Source organism: Lutra lutra, chromosome 9 (assembly GCF_902655055.1).
Source record: "Lutra lutra chromosome 9, mLutLut1.2, whole genome shotgun sequence".
NCBI lineage: Eukaryota > Metazoa > Chordata > Mammalia > Carnivora > Mustelidae > Lutra > Lutra lutra.
In genome coordinates this window covers 20,231,009-20,247,941 of record NC_062286.1, presented here as the reverse complement: position 1 = coordinate 20,247,941, position 16,933 = coordinate 20,231,009, and the positions used below count along the sequence as shown (strand labels likewise).

At 38.0% G+C, this 16,933-nt stretch overlaps 1 protein-coding gene across 4 annotated transcripts in view; it reads left to right on the top strand.

The window, feature by feature from the left end:
• Positions 1-16,933, top strand: part of ASXL2 (ASXL transcriptional regulator 2) — a 145,090-nt gene that overhangs the window by 89,259 nt on the left and 38,898 nt on the right. For all 4 annotated transcript variants that reach the window (XM_047744282.1, XM_047744280.1, XM_047744279.1 and 1 more), the window contains 2 exons: positions 3,538-3,646; positions 7,061-7,211. In XM_047744282.1, coding sequence (XP_047600238.1) covers positions 3,538-3,646; positions 7,061-7,211 — 260 coding nt within the window. The remainder of the gene's footprint in view (positions 1-3,537; positions 3,647-7,060; positions 7,212-16,933) is intronic.

Genomic DNA, 16,933 nt, shown 5'->3' with positions numbered 1-16,933 from the left:
TTGGTGCACATTCACACATGAGCAGGGTCGGGGAGGGGCAGAAGGAGAAGGACAAGCAGACTTCCTGCTGAGCGGGAAGCATGATGTGGGGCTCCATCCTGAGACCCCAAAATCGTGACCTGAGCTCAAATTGGGTGTTTAACTGACTGCACCACCCAGGAGCCCGTTTTTTGTTTTTTTTTTTTAAAGTAATTATAGACTTACAGAAAATTGGAATGATAGTCCCGTGCAAATGTTACCCAGCTTGCTCCAGCGGTAACATCATAAAACTGTCATACAATAACAGAGTCAGGCAATTGATGTTAGCACAGTCCTGTTAACTAAACTTGGATTCATTTGATTTCTTCCAGTCTGATCAGTGGTTATTTATTTTTTTTTCCTTTGATCACTAGTAAGTTTGGGCTTCTCTTCATGTGTTCCAGTGACCATTTATGTTACATGTTTTATGATCATTTTTTTATAACCTTTTATCCTTTTTTAAAAAATTTGTATTTTCCTAAAAGCAGCTCTCTTAGGACTATCCATTATTTTTTCTTTTTAAAGATTTATTTAACAGATTTATTTATTTATTTGACAAGAGAGGGAACCCAAGCAGGGGAAGTGGGAGAGGGAGAAGCAGGCCTCCCACAGAGCAGGGAGCCTGATATTAGGACTCGATCACAGCACCCTGGGATCATGACCCGATCCGTAGGCAGAAGCCCAACAACTGAGCCACCCAGGCACCCCAGGACTATTGATCGTTTTGTCTGCCATTTGTTTTGCAGTTATTTATTTCAGGTTCTTACACTCTCTATAGTTTGGTTGATCTTGTTGTTGTTTTTTTCCCCCTACATAGAGCTTTTTATTTTTATTTAGTCAGTTGGTTTCTCTTTTGTGATTCTTAGGTTTTCTCTCTTAAGGTTTATCCATCTGACAGGTTATATACTATTTTCCTTTTTAAAAAAAAAAATTTATTTATTGGAGAGAGAGAGCAGAAGCAGAGGGAGGGGAGAAATAGACTCCCTACAGAGCAGCTTGGGCTCCATCCCAGGACTCTGAGATCATGACCTGAGCAGAAGGCAGACACTTAACCGACTGAGCCATGGAAGCACTCCCTGTTTTCCTTTTAATGCCTTCTACTTTATACTTTCTCCTTTTTTACTTAGGTTTTTTTTTTTTTTAATACATTTGAGATGTGTTTTAGGTATTCTGTGAGAATTATTTTCCACAGATCTATAACATGCTATTCCAGCACTACCTAACATAAACTATTTTATTTACGACTCTTTTGGTTGTGTATGATGTAAAACCTCAGCAATACCAAAGGTAGGAATGACTCAAGGCAAGGCTTGATACAGTGACAAAAGTAATATTGCTAAAATTATTGCTGTTTTCCTTGTTTTTTTTTTTGCAGTTCAGTGCCTTTTTGGGTGCTGTAGTTTTCCCTGTAATCCTTACCCAACCCTTTCCTTGTCTGTCCTGTTTGTTGTTTACCCCAATCCTAGATATTTTCCTCATGGTCACATATTGAAAGTTTTAGGCATTACTTCCTCTTACTGCTCAGGGGAGGAGAAAGAGTCTCTTTCTGGGCTTCTCAGCAGAAAAAGTTTCTTTTCTTAAATGCCCAAGAAAATAGCTCCTTAGATTGTTGCCGCAGATTGAGTTTTGTGTCTGGTCCTGAATCTGTCACTGTGGGAGTGGGGAAGAATGGAGCGCACACAGACATGCTGACTGGCTTTTTCAACCAGGAAATGTGCTGTAACAGTTTGGATTTACACCTGTGATGTGCAGGGTATTAATTCAGTCTCCACCCCCTGTATGAAGGTGGGAAAGGGATAATATTTTATGGGAAATTTTAGGTATTGTCTCCAGAAGAGCGTTTGGGTAGATGCTAGGGAGTCACACCACAGGTGACCAGATCATAACTCTTACAGAAAGGTGCAGAATTGTCCAAAGGTACAGAGTTTGCACCTTTTACATTTATTATGGTCTGTTTCTGTATTTTGTTTTGTTCTGGCAACAGTCTAGTGTTCATTTGCCTATTTATCCTGTCCTAGAAACATGTTGCTTCAATAATAGTAGAGGACATTTTAATATCTTAAGGCTCCCATCATTTTTTCCCCAGAAATTTCTTAAATATTTATTTGATACAAACTTTGGGATTCTGGCTAGAATGGCACTTTGTGTATTTTTAAGATGGAAATTCCAAATTATATAAAAATAACTGTGAGAATCAATCTGGAGACACTCAGTACTTCCTTAACAAAAAATTCTTCGAAAAATCTTCCTGGTTGCCCTCTGTCTTCTTTAACCCACTGAGCCACTCAGGTCTTCTTTATATAGTTTTTGACCCTCAACACTCTCACAAGTACCAGGGGACAATGGACCCATGGTCCTGCTCTCCCCACAGAGAACTCCTATCTTTAAGTAGACCCAAGATACCTAGCAGCATCTCCTCGTAGGCTTATTTGAGATACTGAGTGGTACCAGCAGAGAACTGAGAGGGAGAGCAGCTCGAAATGTGCACGTAAGCTGCCTTATCCCTCAGAGATTAGGAGGGATTTTTTTTTTTTTAATTAAGGATGCCACACATCTTCTGTTATTTTGCTATTTGTCATGTTAGATAAGTACAAAAAGATAGGAAATGTAATGTGATAACAGAAAGGAAAATAATATGTTTATGTTTTTTACAGATAATTTATTACAGGCCTAAAATTCTAGAAATATGGTAAATGTGTATTGGAATTAGTAAACATTTAACCACAGTGCTAGATGGATGATAAATATTCCAGAACTTACCACTTACCTCTTTAAGTGAAACCGTGATAGGTCTAAGTACAAGAGACCATTGCATTATATGTGTGTGTGTACGTGTGTGTATGTATGGCATTACTATGTTGTACAGTTGAAACTAATATATGTCAGTTATATCAATAAAAAAATTTAAAATATAAGAGACAATAGAAATGTGTTCATTTCACACCTCAGATTCAGTCTGTTGCAGCAGTGTGCAAGAAAATGTATGTGTGTGTATGTATATATATTTTAATTTTTTTACCTTTTTAGGGAGACCCAATATTGTTTATTGGAATCTGTAGATGTGTTCTTTCCTCCCTGTGTTTTACTTCTGGACCTGTAAAGTTTGTGCTAAATGAAGGGGAATATTTGTTTTGTTTCTTGTAATTTCAGCTTTACTGAAGTATAATTGACAAAATCATAAGTGAAATACAATATTTACAAAATATATTTGTAAGATTTCTCTGAGGTCCATGTTTTGTTACATGTTAAATACTGGATCAGGATTAAGAAAAAGAATTTTTTTTCCTTTAGATACATGGGGATGAATTTTACATCAGTTTTCTCCATGGCAGCCTCTCTATAGATGGATAGACTTTTTATAGTTTATAACATGTGTTTCTGTCAAATGATGTTGATCAGTTAATTTTATCTTAGTCAGTGTAACGTATGTTACTCCGAGACAGAAACTAACCATTGTGTTCCTCTCGTTCTTTCTTTTCTTTTTTTTTTTTTTTTTTTTTTTTTTTTTTTTTTTTGCAGTGGGACTTCCCCTCTTGCATGCCTGAATGCAATGCTGCATACAAACTCCCGAGGTGAAGAAGGCATCTTCTATAAGGTTCCAGGTAGAATGGGAGTATATACTTTAAAGGTAAATATTTCTGTTAGGGCATCATTTATAAGGTAAAAACAGGAAGTGACTACATCTAAATGATACTTGCATCATAGAGACAGAACTCTGTTCTTGAAGAGCTTTTTTTTGGGAAGAGGTAATATGTGTAACTCTGTATCCTGTACACTTTTATACTAATCTGTGGGCATCTGTAGGGAGACCAGAGAACTAACTATATTTTTGTTCTGTATGATAATGCTATCTTGAAAGGATGAAGTGAAAATGACTTCTTCCAGTGCCCTTTTAAAAGACCTCATAGCATTTGAGTAGTGAGTGTTACCTTGGAGCAGATAGAGCCTTGATGCTTTCTATTACTTTGTTATTTAATTCTCCATTACAAATCAGAGCTGCAGTTCTTTTTTTGTAATGGAGAACGCCCAAGTTCAGAAGATCTGATTTTCTTACTTTGTGTTTGCCGGATAGTGTAAGAACTGGAATGTGGACCCAGATCTGCCTGAATTCCTGAGCTCCTGTTCTTTTTACAATAACAGTCTTGCTGATTTCTAATTCTGGCGCTGAGAAGACATCTTGACTTACCAGTGTCCCTTCAGTCACAAACAGGAAAACCAACTCAAATGAGCTTGATTAAAACAGAGAGTTTATTAGTTCATGTAACTATAGATTCTAAGAACACTCAGCCCGGATCCAGGAGCTCAAATGATGTCATCAGGGATTGATCTCTCTGCTTTCTTTTGGCTTTATTCTTGGCAGGTTCTCTCCTATCATACATGACTTCATTGTTAACCCCCACTCTGCAGGCTGTAAGTCTGAAGAGAAAAGAGCCTCAGGAGCTGAAGTGGGACCCCTTGAGTTAGTTCTGATTTGACTTAATTGGTTTGGCTTGGCCCACGTGTCTCTGCCTGAATAATCACTGTTGCCAAATGCACTGAGTCTTCTGATTGGCGATTTGTAGGTTCATGGTCACTCTTGCTGTCAGGTGGAGGGGAAGCCCTCGGCCAGATGAATTCAGGAAAGCGATTGTTTGCCAAAGGAATTAACAGCAGCAGGAGAATTAATACTTGGCATGCACTGACTATTATCCATGTGTACGTGGGACTCTGTCCCTTCTTTTTGGCTTTGAGCTGTAGTCATCACTATTCTCAGTGGTTGTGAATAGCCCACTAACATTAGAAAGTCTAATTTGACTATAGTACCTCCTTCTTATACACTTTGTTAAACTTCCTGTGATACAAGGCTCTACTCCTGCAGGGAACTTTTTGTGTTGCTTTTAAGGTTTAGCTGTTCTAGACCTTCTGTATTGTTAATAACATTAATTAAATGTCTCTTCTGTGCTGAACACTGTAGAGACTGTAAGGAAGAATAAACTGTGGTCCCTTATTTCTTGAGGCTCATATAATGACTGAAGTAATTGCACACTGACAGACGTACTGTGATACAAAGAACTGTATTATAAGGCATCATCATAGTGTAGAGAAACAAAGATGCATTTTGAATAAGAGGCTATAGAAAGCTTTTGTTTTTGTTTTAACTTTTAAGATTTGCATTGAATGTTGGCTGATAAGTAATGGGGGGAAGGACCTTCCAGGATAAGGAACTAGCGGAAGCAGAGGCACACACAGAAGGATTCAGAATGGATTTGAAACCAGAGTAGATAGAAGTGGTTACGGTCCTCTGTGTATGGGCCAATGTGGTAAGGGTTTGGGGGCGGGGTAAACATTAGGTGAAGATCAAATTTTGGAGGCTTTTTGAAAACCTGACTTAGCAGTTTGAGAGTGAGAGAGAGAAGGAGAGCTGAGGAGATGGCAGAGGTTTTTCAGAATAGTATGATCAAATCTGTGTTAGGAAGATAATTCAAATCAGATAGATTTAAGGGTAAAATGGATTGTTTGCAAGAGATAATTGGCCTGAATTATGAGATCAGTAAAAGAGAGGCAAGGGACATTAGAGAAATAATAAAATGGATACTGTGGAGTGGAGAAAAGGAGGGGTGAAATGTTTCTGAGATTTGCGGCACACGCGGTTGACCACTTGATCCTGGATGGGTTACGAGTCTAAGCTTAAGAAATTATATTTGTACTTAAAATACTTACCGAGCCTACAGGTCAGGAGGTCTGACTGGCAACTAACTCTGTAAGAGCTCTTCCACATTTTGAAGGAAAGGATAGCAAAATATGGGGTGGGTGTTTTAAGAAAGTATATAAGAAATGTCTTAGAAATGGCGCAAGGATATAAATATAATTGGGAAGGAGCAGTTCTTTCTAGATCAGAGGTTATTATCTTGGCTATAATGTTGTGAGTCGGTTTTAGGAAGGAGGGTCACACGGTCAGAATTATTTTTTATCTGATTATAAAATGTGGGAAAATAAAAAAATATATTGAGAGGAAAAAAGAACTAGCCATAGTTTCTTAACTTAGAAATTCACTAATATGTTTACCTGTGTATATTTTTATATACTACATGTATACATAGTAGCTCGTATTTATTACGTGCCAGGCACTATCCTAAGCATTTTACATTTAACTCATTTAATTTCAGAATGATCTCATAAGGTAGGTATTATTATTATTTCCATGTTTTAGACAGGGAAACTGAGGCATGAGAGGTTAAGATTTTGACCAGACTGCATAATTAGGAGACGATAAAGCCAGAATTCAACTCCAGAAAAATCTGAATTTTCTAGTTCTTGATCTTGCACCTGTCCTATTATATCTCTTATATACTTTGCTGACACAGGTGTCTTTTCGGGTTAGCATTGTCACTATTTAGTGTAGAAACCAAAGATTCCTGTGAGTTTTTAAAAAATTTATTCCTTTTGGGGTGCCCGGCTGGCTCATTCAGTAGAGCCTGCAATTCTTAATCCCGGGGTTGTAAGTGTGAGGCCCACATGAAGAGTTTATTTAAAAATAGAAGAAAAGAATTGGAATTATTCCTTTTGTATTTGACTCTTGCTGCTTACTAATCAATATTTAGAAATCAATGAGATTCAAATAATGTACTGTTTCTTCCTGTCCGGAGTCAACTGAACTCACAATACTTAACAAACACATACAAATACGTACACAAACAAGCACATATCCTCGGATAATGAGTATATCTACCTTTCACAAAATTATTATTGTAGGTTTTTTATTCTGAACATCTCATTTACTTGGACTTCCATAGACGTTTGTTCTAATTTAAGCCTCTGTGTTGTGCTTCCATGTGATTGTCATGTATAATTTTTATCTTTGGATGTAGATGGAAACATGAGCTAATTTGACCCACAGAAGGGAGATGACAGGAATTCAGAAAATATTGCTGGTTCTGCTACTGAACCCTGTAATACTCAAAATTAATCAGCACAGTTAAGTTACAACAATGCATATCAGAAATTTAATTCCTATTTGCTGAAATGGTAATGATTAATCCTAATTGGATGCCTGCATTTTCAGAAAGACGTGCCCGATGGGGTGAAAGAGCTATCAGAAGGTTCAGAAGAAAGCAGTGATGGTCAGTCAGATTCCCAGAGTTCTGAGAACAGCAGCAGCAGCAGTGATGGTGGCAGCAACAAGGAGGGAAAAAAGAGCAGGTGGAAAAGGAAAGGTAAATCCACCTGATCTCTCAATAAAGTCTTGAATGCTATCGGACACATGCCCTTGTTAATAGCTCCTCTGTATTCAGACTCCGGGACAGTCTGTCTCTTTCCTTTCCCTTGAGATTGGTACCGTCCAGTAGAATTTCTTGCGATGATGGAAATATCCTGTGTCTGTGATGTCCAACCCAACGCAGCCAGTGGCTCATTATGTCTGTGAGCACTTGAAATATGGCAGTTTGACTGAGGGACTGAATTTGTTCTTCTTTTTAAATTTTCATTTGAATAGTCACGCGTGGCTAGTGGCTATCAATTGGACAGCACGGCTCTCTAGGTTTTACCTGGATGAATATTCAGCTCTTGGTCATCCATAGCCTTTTTGAAGGATGCTCTTATTTGCCTCTTTAATCCTCTCTTCTAAAATTTGAGCACTTACTGCTCTAACAGCCCTCTACTTACCAGGGAAAGAACGCTTTTCATTTCTACTAGCAAGGACTAAATTTAGTCTGTTCTTTGCTCTCCCCTGCTTGGTGTCTGCTTCATAGCTTACCCAAAAAAACATTTTTTAGGGAGTAATGTCTGTTGCTGCCGCTTCCCTGGGATGGAATTTCCACTTAGGGATACATTTTATTATCTATTCTTGGTAATTATCTGTAGCTTCTTAGCAGAGCCTTCTTGAAGAGGGCACATTGTTTTTACCTCAATATTTATAAACTTAGCCGTACACGGCAGGGCAGATTTAAGCCAGCTCATGATGGTTCCTTTGCAAGGACTGATATAGTGATATTCTAGAACAAAATGACATCCAAGAATTTCCCTAGCTTGGATATCCCCTTTGGTATGTGTTACAGGTGAGCAGTCTTTGGATCTAGAACCTGGAGTTACATTTGTGGGAATACTTGATTCATTAATTTTAAGTGCCTTTGGAACTATCGATTTGGAACTGCATCAGAAAAAGTCTGATTCATTTCTATCCCTGCATTCATATGTGTGATACTCCTGGAGAGAACTGAGATAATTGGTGGCATCATTTGTGTTCTCTGGTAAAGCTACCACACATACAATTCGGGCATGTTTTATAATAAGAGGATTTTAGCTGGAAGATCACGATCACTTGGAGAGTAACCCAGATCTCAGATGTTAGGAGGAACAAATAGGATAAAGTCAAGATAAAGCTAGCTCGTATGACCAGTATTCTTGAGATAGAGATATGTTTTAGATCAGTGGTGAAAGGAGGTATGGTCCAGAGCCTTACATTCCTCAGAGTCCGCTAAGGATCTTTGGGAGGGTGGACCCAAAGTGTTAAGGGCTCTGTCTCTCCTACTTGTACCGAGTTTAAACTTTTTTTTTTTTTAAGATTTCTTTTTATTTGTTTTAGAGAGAGTACAAGCAGGAGGGCCAGAGGGATTCCCAAGCAGACTCCATGCTGGGTGTGGAGGCAGTCTTCGCAGGGCTTGATCTCATAACCTTGAGATCACAACCTGAGCCAAACCAAGAGTCAGACACTTAACCAACTATAGCACCCAGGTGCCCCACCTAGTTTAAATTTTGGAAGTTGGTGATCTAAGATTAGGAACCAAGCCAAATCATCAAGCAGGAGAAACAGTAAGATTCATAATTTCTGGATATGTCCAAAGACAGGAAAATCAATAACTAAGTGGGCCAGACTAGAGATTTTGGGAACAGAATCATGGTCTCAAAGGTCATTCCTTTTTACTTTTTTGTTTTTTTAAAGATTTTATTTATTTATTTGGCAGACAGAAATCACAAGTAGGCAGAGAGGCAGGCAAAGAGAGAGGGGGAAGTAGGCTTCCCAGTGAACAGAGAGCCTGATGCGGGGCTCGATCCCAGGACCCTGGGATCATAACCTGAGCCGAAGGCAGAAGCTTTAACCCACTGAGCCACTCAGGCGCCCCGTCCTTTCCACTTTCAGTAGCCGCATATGCTGCAGTAGCTGTTCTGAGTAGTGGCTGTAACATATTTGTTATAGGTAATGTCTAAGAAATTAAGGTGTATGTATTGTGATATAGGAAGATCTAAGAAATAACAACAGAGTCCCATTGTCAGTAGGTTAATAGATTTAAATAGCATAACCTTGCACTATATTTGGCATTGTAACAGAAGATACTTAATAGCAAAGTGATAGCAAATTCAGAATTGTGATCCAGATAAAATGTTACTGAACTGCGTTGTTATTTATTCTTCTTCTAGAAATGATCATATTATTGATTATTTATCTTCAGTTTACATTAAGATGAGATGTTCTGTAAAGCTCTTTTCTGATTATAGGTAGTCTGTTAAACTGAGAGTAGAATGGGCTATAGATGGTGTTTGGAAGATGAAGGTAAGAGGTGCACATGTCATATGGAATTCATGTTTACTCTTTGCTGAGCGACCAACAATGAAGAATGATTCCGTTTCTCATAGGATGTGCTTTTCTCGTTCACGGGTCATACCCACGGCATATGGCATGGATGTGTGAATTTTTAGGTACATATTATATAATCTGTGAATGTTCATGGCCTCCAGTGCAGGTTAACGCGCAAAGCTTGTAGTTAGCGGTGTTAGCAGCAGTATGCAACAGAGCAGTTCTAAATCAGTTGCATTTATTAATAAAGGTAGAGCAAAGTAATTGTGCCTATTCCTTATTTAGGGTTTTAACTCTCAATCTGACATCACTTTATTTCAAATGCATTGTAAGACAGGAAGAACATTGAGATAGTATCAAAACCCACTTCCTTTTATGTACAAAAATAAAGAGCTCTGACAGCAAAACTGATACTTCTCGTTGAAAATCGATAGAAACTGGCTTGATAATAGGTATACCTTTCAGCCAAATAGGAACAGAGAACAGAACTTTTTGAAATTCAGTCCAATATTAAAAGTAGTTTATTGATTTCCATGTAAAGTGGAAGAACTTAGAAGTTCATAGTTTTGGTTCCTAATTGTCAGACAGGAAACAATGTTCAGAGAAGAGCTTTATGGAATTCCAAGCCAAGGTAAGGTGGACTAAATCCAGGAAAAAAAAAAAAAGATTAAAATCAACTTTTTCTGTTGCTTTTTTGGTAGAATCTTAGCTAAGCAGAGTCTCTGCCTTTTCCCCAAAATAAAATATAAATACTGCTGCATGAAGCAATGATAGAAGTATTATTTTTATCTTCTGGTAGAGAAAGTTTATTCAATTTTGTCCTGCTTTTAAAGTGTCTTAAGATACAAGTTAATTATATAAAATACATCTTTTTACTTATAAGGAATTATTCTTTCCAGGGGCATAATCTAATGTAATTTAATTGCTTGTTCAAAGCTACTTTAAATTAGGAATTTGATAAATACTGTGTTTGGAGTTATTTCCCATACCAAAGACCTGCCTGCCCTGTAATATCATTTCTATATGTAAGTTTAGTGAATGGGGATGATTATGCATAGAAATGTCTCCTTTACTCAGGAGAAAAACTCCTTTGGGCAAAGTTAACTTATGTGGAGAGCGATCTTTGAGAGATATCTTCTTTTTTTTATGTCTTGTGGTTAGTGGCTAAGTAAGAGGTTTGAGCTCCATCATGTATTAAACATGGTTCTATTAGGACTTGGATAGGTAGGATACCCAGAAGCAAGGAAAGGTACCCAGGTGTGGCCTCTTCATCTTTGATCAGGGTATTGTTTGAATGTTAATCAGTAGCTACAGCCTGCCGAGTTTGAGGTAGACTCTACTTGGTGTGGGAAGAAGGTACTTAAAACCGAAACAGTCTGTTAACTTCTGGAAATGAAATTCCTCAAAAGACAGACTATGGTGAAAGTAAAAACTTTCCCTTAGGAGGAGGATTATGGTTTAGGAAGATTAAAACAGTTTTGGATACTTTAGTTGTTAATCAGTCTTTCAGCTGTTAATCCTTCAACTATAGAAAAGTGAGCTTCAGTTTTGTTGTTACTGCTTCATTATTTCTGACAGTATTTCTATTACTTGAGAGGGGCCCCTTAGATGTCTTCAGGAAGAAATAAAATAGTGATTATTCACTAAAGTCTTTAATTCAAAGGTATCTAATATGGATAGTCTATATCCTTTTGACCTTGTTCAGTATATTATCTATTGAAATAGAAAATGCTCAGTGCTGTAATATATCTGAAAAGTAATATCTTCTGAATGTATACTCAGTGGGTAGTAGTTATTGTCCAGCAACCTGAAACTGCTTCAGTCAACTATGTAAAACTGGCTTTAAGTGCCTCAGGTTCTAGGGGCGCCAGGGTGGCTCAGTTTGTTAAGCGTCCAGCTCTTGATTTTGGTTCAGGTCTTGATCTTAGAGTCGTGAGTTCAAGCCTCAAGTTCTAAAATTTGTTTTAAATAATTTAAATAATAATAATATTTAAATAATAATTTTCTGAAAATAAGAAAATAAGCTTAAAAACTCACTTCTCTGCTAGGTTGCTGGGGTGGGAGTTGATTTTTAAGTCAAATAACGACTGTGGGTCCTTTGATCAGAGTTTGTTAATATTTTTAAAAGTGGCTAATATTTTATGTCTATGTATTTATATGAAAGCAAGCATTTTTGTTTCTAATCAGATACTAAATATGTTCCTAAATAAGGGTTTTTTTAAATTAACATATAATGTATTACTTGCTTTAGGGATACAGGTCTGTGAATCATCAGCCTGCTACAATTCACAGCACTCACCATAGCACATACCCCCCCCCAGTGTCCATCACCCAGACACCCCATCCCTCCGGCCCACCTCCCCTCCAGCAACCCTCAGTTTGTTTCCTGAGATTGAGAGTGTCTTATGGCTTGTCTCCCTCGCTGGTTTCATCTAGTTTCATTTTCCCCTCCCTTCCCCTATGCTCTTCTGTCTTGTTTCTCAAATTCCTCATATCAGTGAGGTCATACGATAGTTGTCTAGTAAGAGAGCTTTTAAGCATTGAGCAGTCCACATTGGAGCACCAGTAGATCAGGATATAATCTTGAGAAGTATGATTTAGGCCATTCATTAGATCACTTACAAAATCAAAGAAATATCTCTCTTTAGTCTGCTCACCGCACTCATTCCTTCTGTGGTACGTAGGTACTGTTTGTCAAGTGTTTGGGAAATATAAATAAGGTATGGTCCCCGTCCGTATCTAGAGGTACAGAAAAAGCAGCAGACAGTTAGCAAAGGGCTTTAAGAAGTAACGAGTGTTTACGTATCATGTTATGGCAACACTAGAGTCGGAAGTTGTTAACTTTACCTGGGTTAGTAAGTATTGTGTGAGTTATAGGATATTCTAATATTCTTCCTTCCATTGGGAGTATAACCTCTAAGGAAGACAGGATGTATCATGGAAAGAAAACAGACGTAAAGACAAGAAGGTAGAAAGGAAGCCATATGAAGATAAGTTTGGGTCGGGGGGGGGGGGGGGAGATTCGTGGAAAGAAGCCGGGATCAGTCTGTTCATCCTTAGTGCTAGTCTCCAGTAGTTACAGGGTATTGCTGTGCATAAAACGATTTCTTGGGAGAGTTAAGAAATGTAGTACGTATGGGTCAGAGAATAGCAATACCACTGATTTCAGATTTTCATAGCCACATACCAAGAGGAACAGAAAAAAAATTTAAAGATTTTATTTGACAGAGAGAGAAAGAACGCACAAGCAGAGGGATCGGCAGGCAGGGAGCCTGACACAGAACTCGATCGCAGAACCCTGGGATCATGCCCTTTGCCTAAGGCAGATACTTAAGCAGCTGAGCCACCCAGGCGCCCCAAGGAACAAAATTTTTGTTTATAGACCTTTTGCTGTTGGTTTCACCCTCTTGTCCATTTAAGATCCGAGTTACACTAGCTTTTCTAAATTTTAATTTCAATTTATTTTTATTATTTTTTTTTCTTTCAAGTTTTCATTTAAATTCCAGTTCATTAAATACACTAGCTTTGATTTGCTTTTCTACTGATTATTGTTGATTGTGGTGTCTCTCCCAGTCGGCTGGGGGTCCCCAGATGTGGGGCAACGATCAGGTGGCGCTGGCGGCGCTGGCGGCGCTGGCAGTCAAAGCATTCACCTGAGGCAGAACGAAGGAGCCAGAAGTTTATTGAATACACACCACAAAGGGGGCGGCAGGCAAGACAGAAAAAGAGAGACTGTCTGCACAAGGTGGCAGGTGAGGGCTGATTTTGAAGGGGGAGAGCTAGGGCGTATGGGGATATATGGCATCTTCCCCCTTTTTTGGTAATTGTGCCTGAGTATAACCATTGGTCAGTTCGGCTTGTGAATATTGGTCAGATTAGGGTCCACTGGGGACCCTTCTGTATTAAGCCAGGGGGCCGGGAGGAGGGGCCCCTATTGCCTGGTTCTGCATTCCATTGCTCAAGCCTGTTGCCTAAAAGCAGCCTCTACATTTATGTTAGTTCAGTTCATTTCTAATCACTGGTATTTGGGTTAAAAGAGTTCATTTCCATTTCACTCTTGAAAAAATCATTTGTTCTGTGGATTTCCTTGATACAGGATGAGATTAATTGGTGACATTAATTGGTCTTATTTGGAGTAAAAACAAACTGATAGTATAGAAGCGTGAGGGATGATTTTTCTCCAAGTGCCACTGTGTAAGATAGGATTATGAACAGTGTTTCAGTCCTTGTGGGCCAGCACACTGGTATCCTAGCACTAACCAGTGATCTGTGAAACCCAGGAAACATTGGAATGGAGGGAAAGCAAAAATCATGATTTCCCACTGCTTTGTGTTGATTTCAGAGCTAAAGAAATATAATGTATCTTGCGCTGAAATTGAATTTACACTGAAATTAACCTGCAGCACACATACTGTCAAGAAATAAATGTAATTTGTTTTTTTAAAAGATTATAAATAGGGACTTGATGAAGTTAAAATGCAGCATTAATGTTCATTTTTCAAACAATGTCCTATTTTTAATATCTGTCCTTTTTTTAAAATGTAGCTCTAGGAGATCTTAGTTCCTTATTTTGTAACTCTGTGTAACTCTAACTCTCTGTAACTCTCCATGCCCTTCCCACACCCTACCCTGCGTCCTTCCCTCCCCGGCTCTCTGGTTTATTCCCAGACTTTTCATCACAAAGGATTCTTCTCTTCCCTCCTCTGTCTATTATGGACTGACACTTAAGTAAAATAGAGTAGAAATGGCCCAACGGTGTCAAATTTCTATGAAAGTACCTAAATGTTTGTTCTCACTTTTTGTATTTATTGTATAACAAACCAGTCTTTGGACTACATTTGAATAGTAATAGTCTCGCTGGACCAAATTTAAACAGCAGTGGTTTTAAATGATTTGTCAGTCTTATAAACTATTGGGAATGCTGTTTTCCTTTAACAGGGAAGGAGGAAAAATCTTGTATTTCTCCTTTAAAGGAAGAAAAAACATAAAATGGTCTTGCCCCCCCTTCTTTGAATTGAGAGTGGAAAATAACTCCACCTTCCTGAGCAAATAATGAACTATAATGATTGTTTACTAGCACTGCAGAGGCATTAGGCTAGCTCTCAGTCACTGCTCATCCTTCCTCAGAAGTAGCTACTGTTGTGGCCTCTGTCAGTATAGATTAGTTTTGCCTATTTAATATTTTTTATTAAATTATATTCAGAGGGGCGCCTGGGTGGCTCAGTGAGTGAAGCCAATGCCTTCGGCTCAGGTAATGATCTCGGGGTCCTGGGATCGAGCCTCGCGTTGGACTCTCTGCTCAGCAGGGAGCCTGGTTACCCCTCTCTCTGCCTACTTGTGATTTCTCTCTTTGTCAAATAAATAAATAAAATCTTTAAATAAATAAATAATACTCAGAAAAATGCACTTTATAAAGCTTGCTGGATTTTCACAAATGGGACAGCACTGTGAACCAGCGTTCAGATCTAAGAACAAAACATTGTCAGTGCTCCAGTAGTCCTCTCTGTGCTCCCTTCTGGTAATAACCGTTGCCCCAAGTAACCACTGTAATAATTTCTGATAGTGTAGATAAGACATGTCTGGGACAGAACCAGAAGCTGTTCTTGAATCAAATCATGCCTTGGGGGGGGGGCGGCGCAGTAATGTTTGTAAGTTTTCATCCATGTTTTTGTATATAGTCATCAGATTCTTAAAACTGTGTAGTATTCTGTTTTATTTACTTTTTCCCCCAGGAGCTCTACTTACCTTTTCTACCACTGGTAAACATCAGGTTATTTTTAGTTTTTGCCTATTCTATTGTGAATGCTTTTGTATCTCTTCCTTTTGTGTGCTCGTTTCTTCTGGGTATGTACTTGGGAGCAGAATTAACTGTATTGTGTACTGCCCATTCTTCAGAGTGGTTGCACCAATTTATACTCCCACCAATGTGTGGGAGTATACACGCTCACTCATTGTCGGTCTTTTAAATTTTAGACTGGTTAATAAGTAATAGTGTTCCATGTGGTTTTAAGTTGTAATTTCATTGGAGTCCTCTTCATTATGAATCATTTGAATATCTCTTTATGGGTGCCTTTCCAGTCTTTTCCATTTTTCATGGGTCATCTTTTCCTTAATGATTGTAGTTCTTCATATATTGCCTTATTGAATATATATCTTGTAAGTAACTACTCTCTCTTTATGGCCTGTCTTTTTTACTCTGTAAAAAGTATAAATTTTGATGAATATAATTTCTCAATTTTTAAGATAATCCAGTACATCCTTAAGAAAATTGCCTCTCCCACTGACATGAAAATAGTTTCTTCTGGGCCATAAAACATGCCTTAACAAATTTAAAGGAATGGAAATTATCTAATGTTTGCTCTCAGGTCACAGTTAAACTAGAAATCAGTAATACAAAGATAACTGGAGGGCTCCTGGGTATCTTAGTTGGTTGTGTCTGCCTTCGGCTTGGGTTGTGCTCCTGGGGTTCTGGGATGGAGCCCCACATCAGGCTCCCTGCTCAGCGTGGCGTCTGCTGCCCGGTCCCTGGTTTGTGTGTGTGCATGCTCTCCCCCTTAATAAATAAATAAAACCTTTAAAAAAGAAAGATAACTGGAAAATAGCAAAATACATCAACACATTCTGAATAAAAACAGGGGTCAAAGAAGTCATATTGAGAAATTTTTAAATATTTTGAACTGAATGAAAATGAAAACAACGTATCAAAATTTGTGGTATGCAGTGAAGAAAGCACTGATTTGCCTTTTTTAAAAAAGGGAAAAGACCTACATACACAAATTCAGGTTGAAGTAAACCCAAAACAAGAAAAACTTTTACACAGTACTTTAAGAACTTAGATGAAATGGGATGATTTTGTAGGAAAATAGAATGCATAAAAATTGAACCCAATAGAGATAGAAAATCTAAACAATAAGTTTTCATACAAATAGTGATATAGAAGAGCTCCCCTTCAAATGAACACCATACTTAAATGGTTTTTTAAGGGAAATTTAACCATATGTTAAATGGGTCTATTTTTCATACCATACTCTAGAATAAATTCCCCAAAAATGAGGGATATAATGTAAAACATGAAACGAAGTACTTAGGGAAAACATGTGTGAATTCCTTTTAAAACCTGAGAATAATGAAACTTTAAACTGTTTCTGGAAGCATGTGATTTTATGCCCTGACTCAGCAAACCCACTTCTCAGAATCAATCCACAGACACACCATCAACAATACAAAATAACGCTTAAACTAATGCTTCTCAAACTCGAGCATGCATCAGAATTATGTGGAGCTTTTTTTTTTTTTTTTTTTTTTTTAATTTTATTTATGTATTTGACAGAGAGAGACAGCAAAAGAGGGAACACAAGCAGGGGG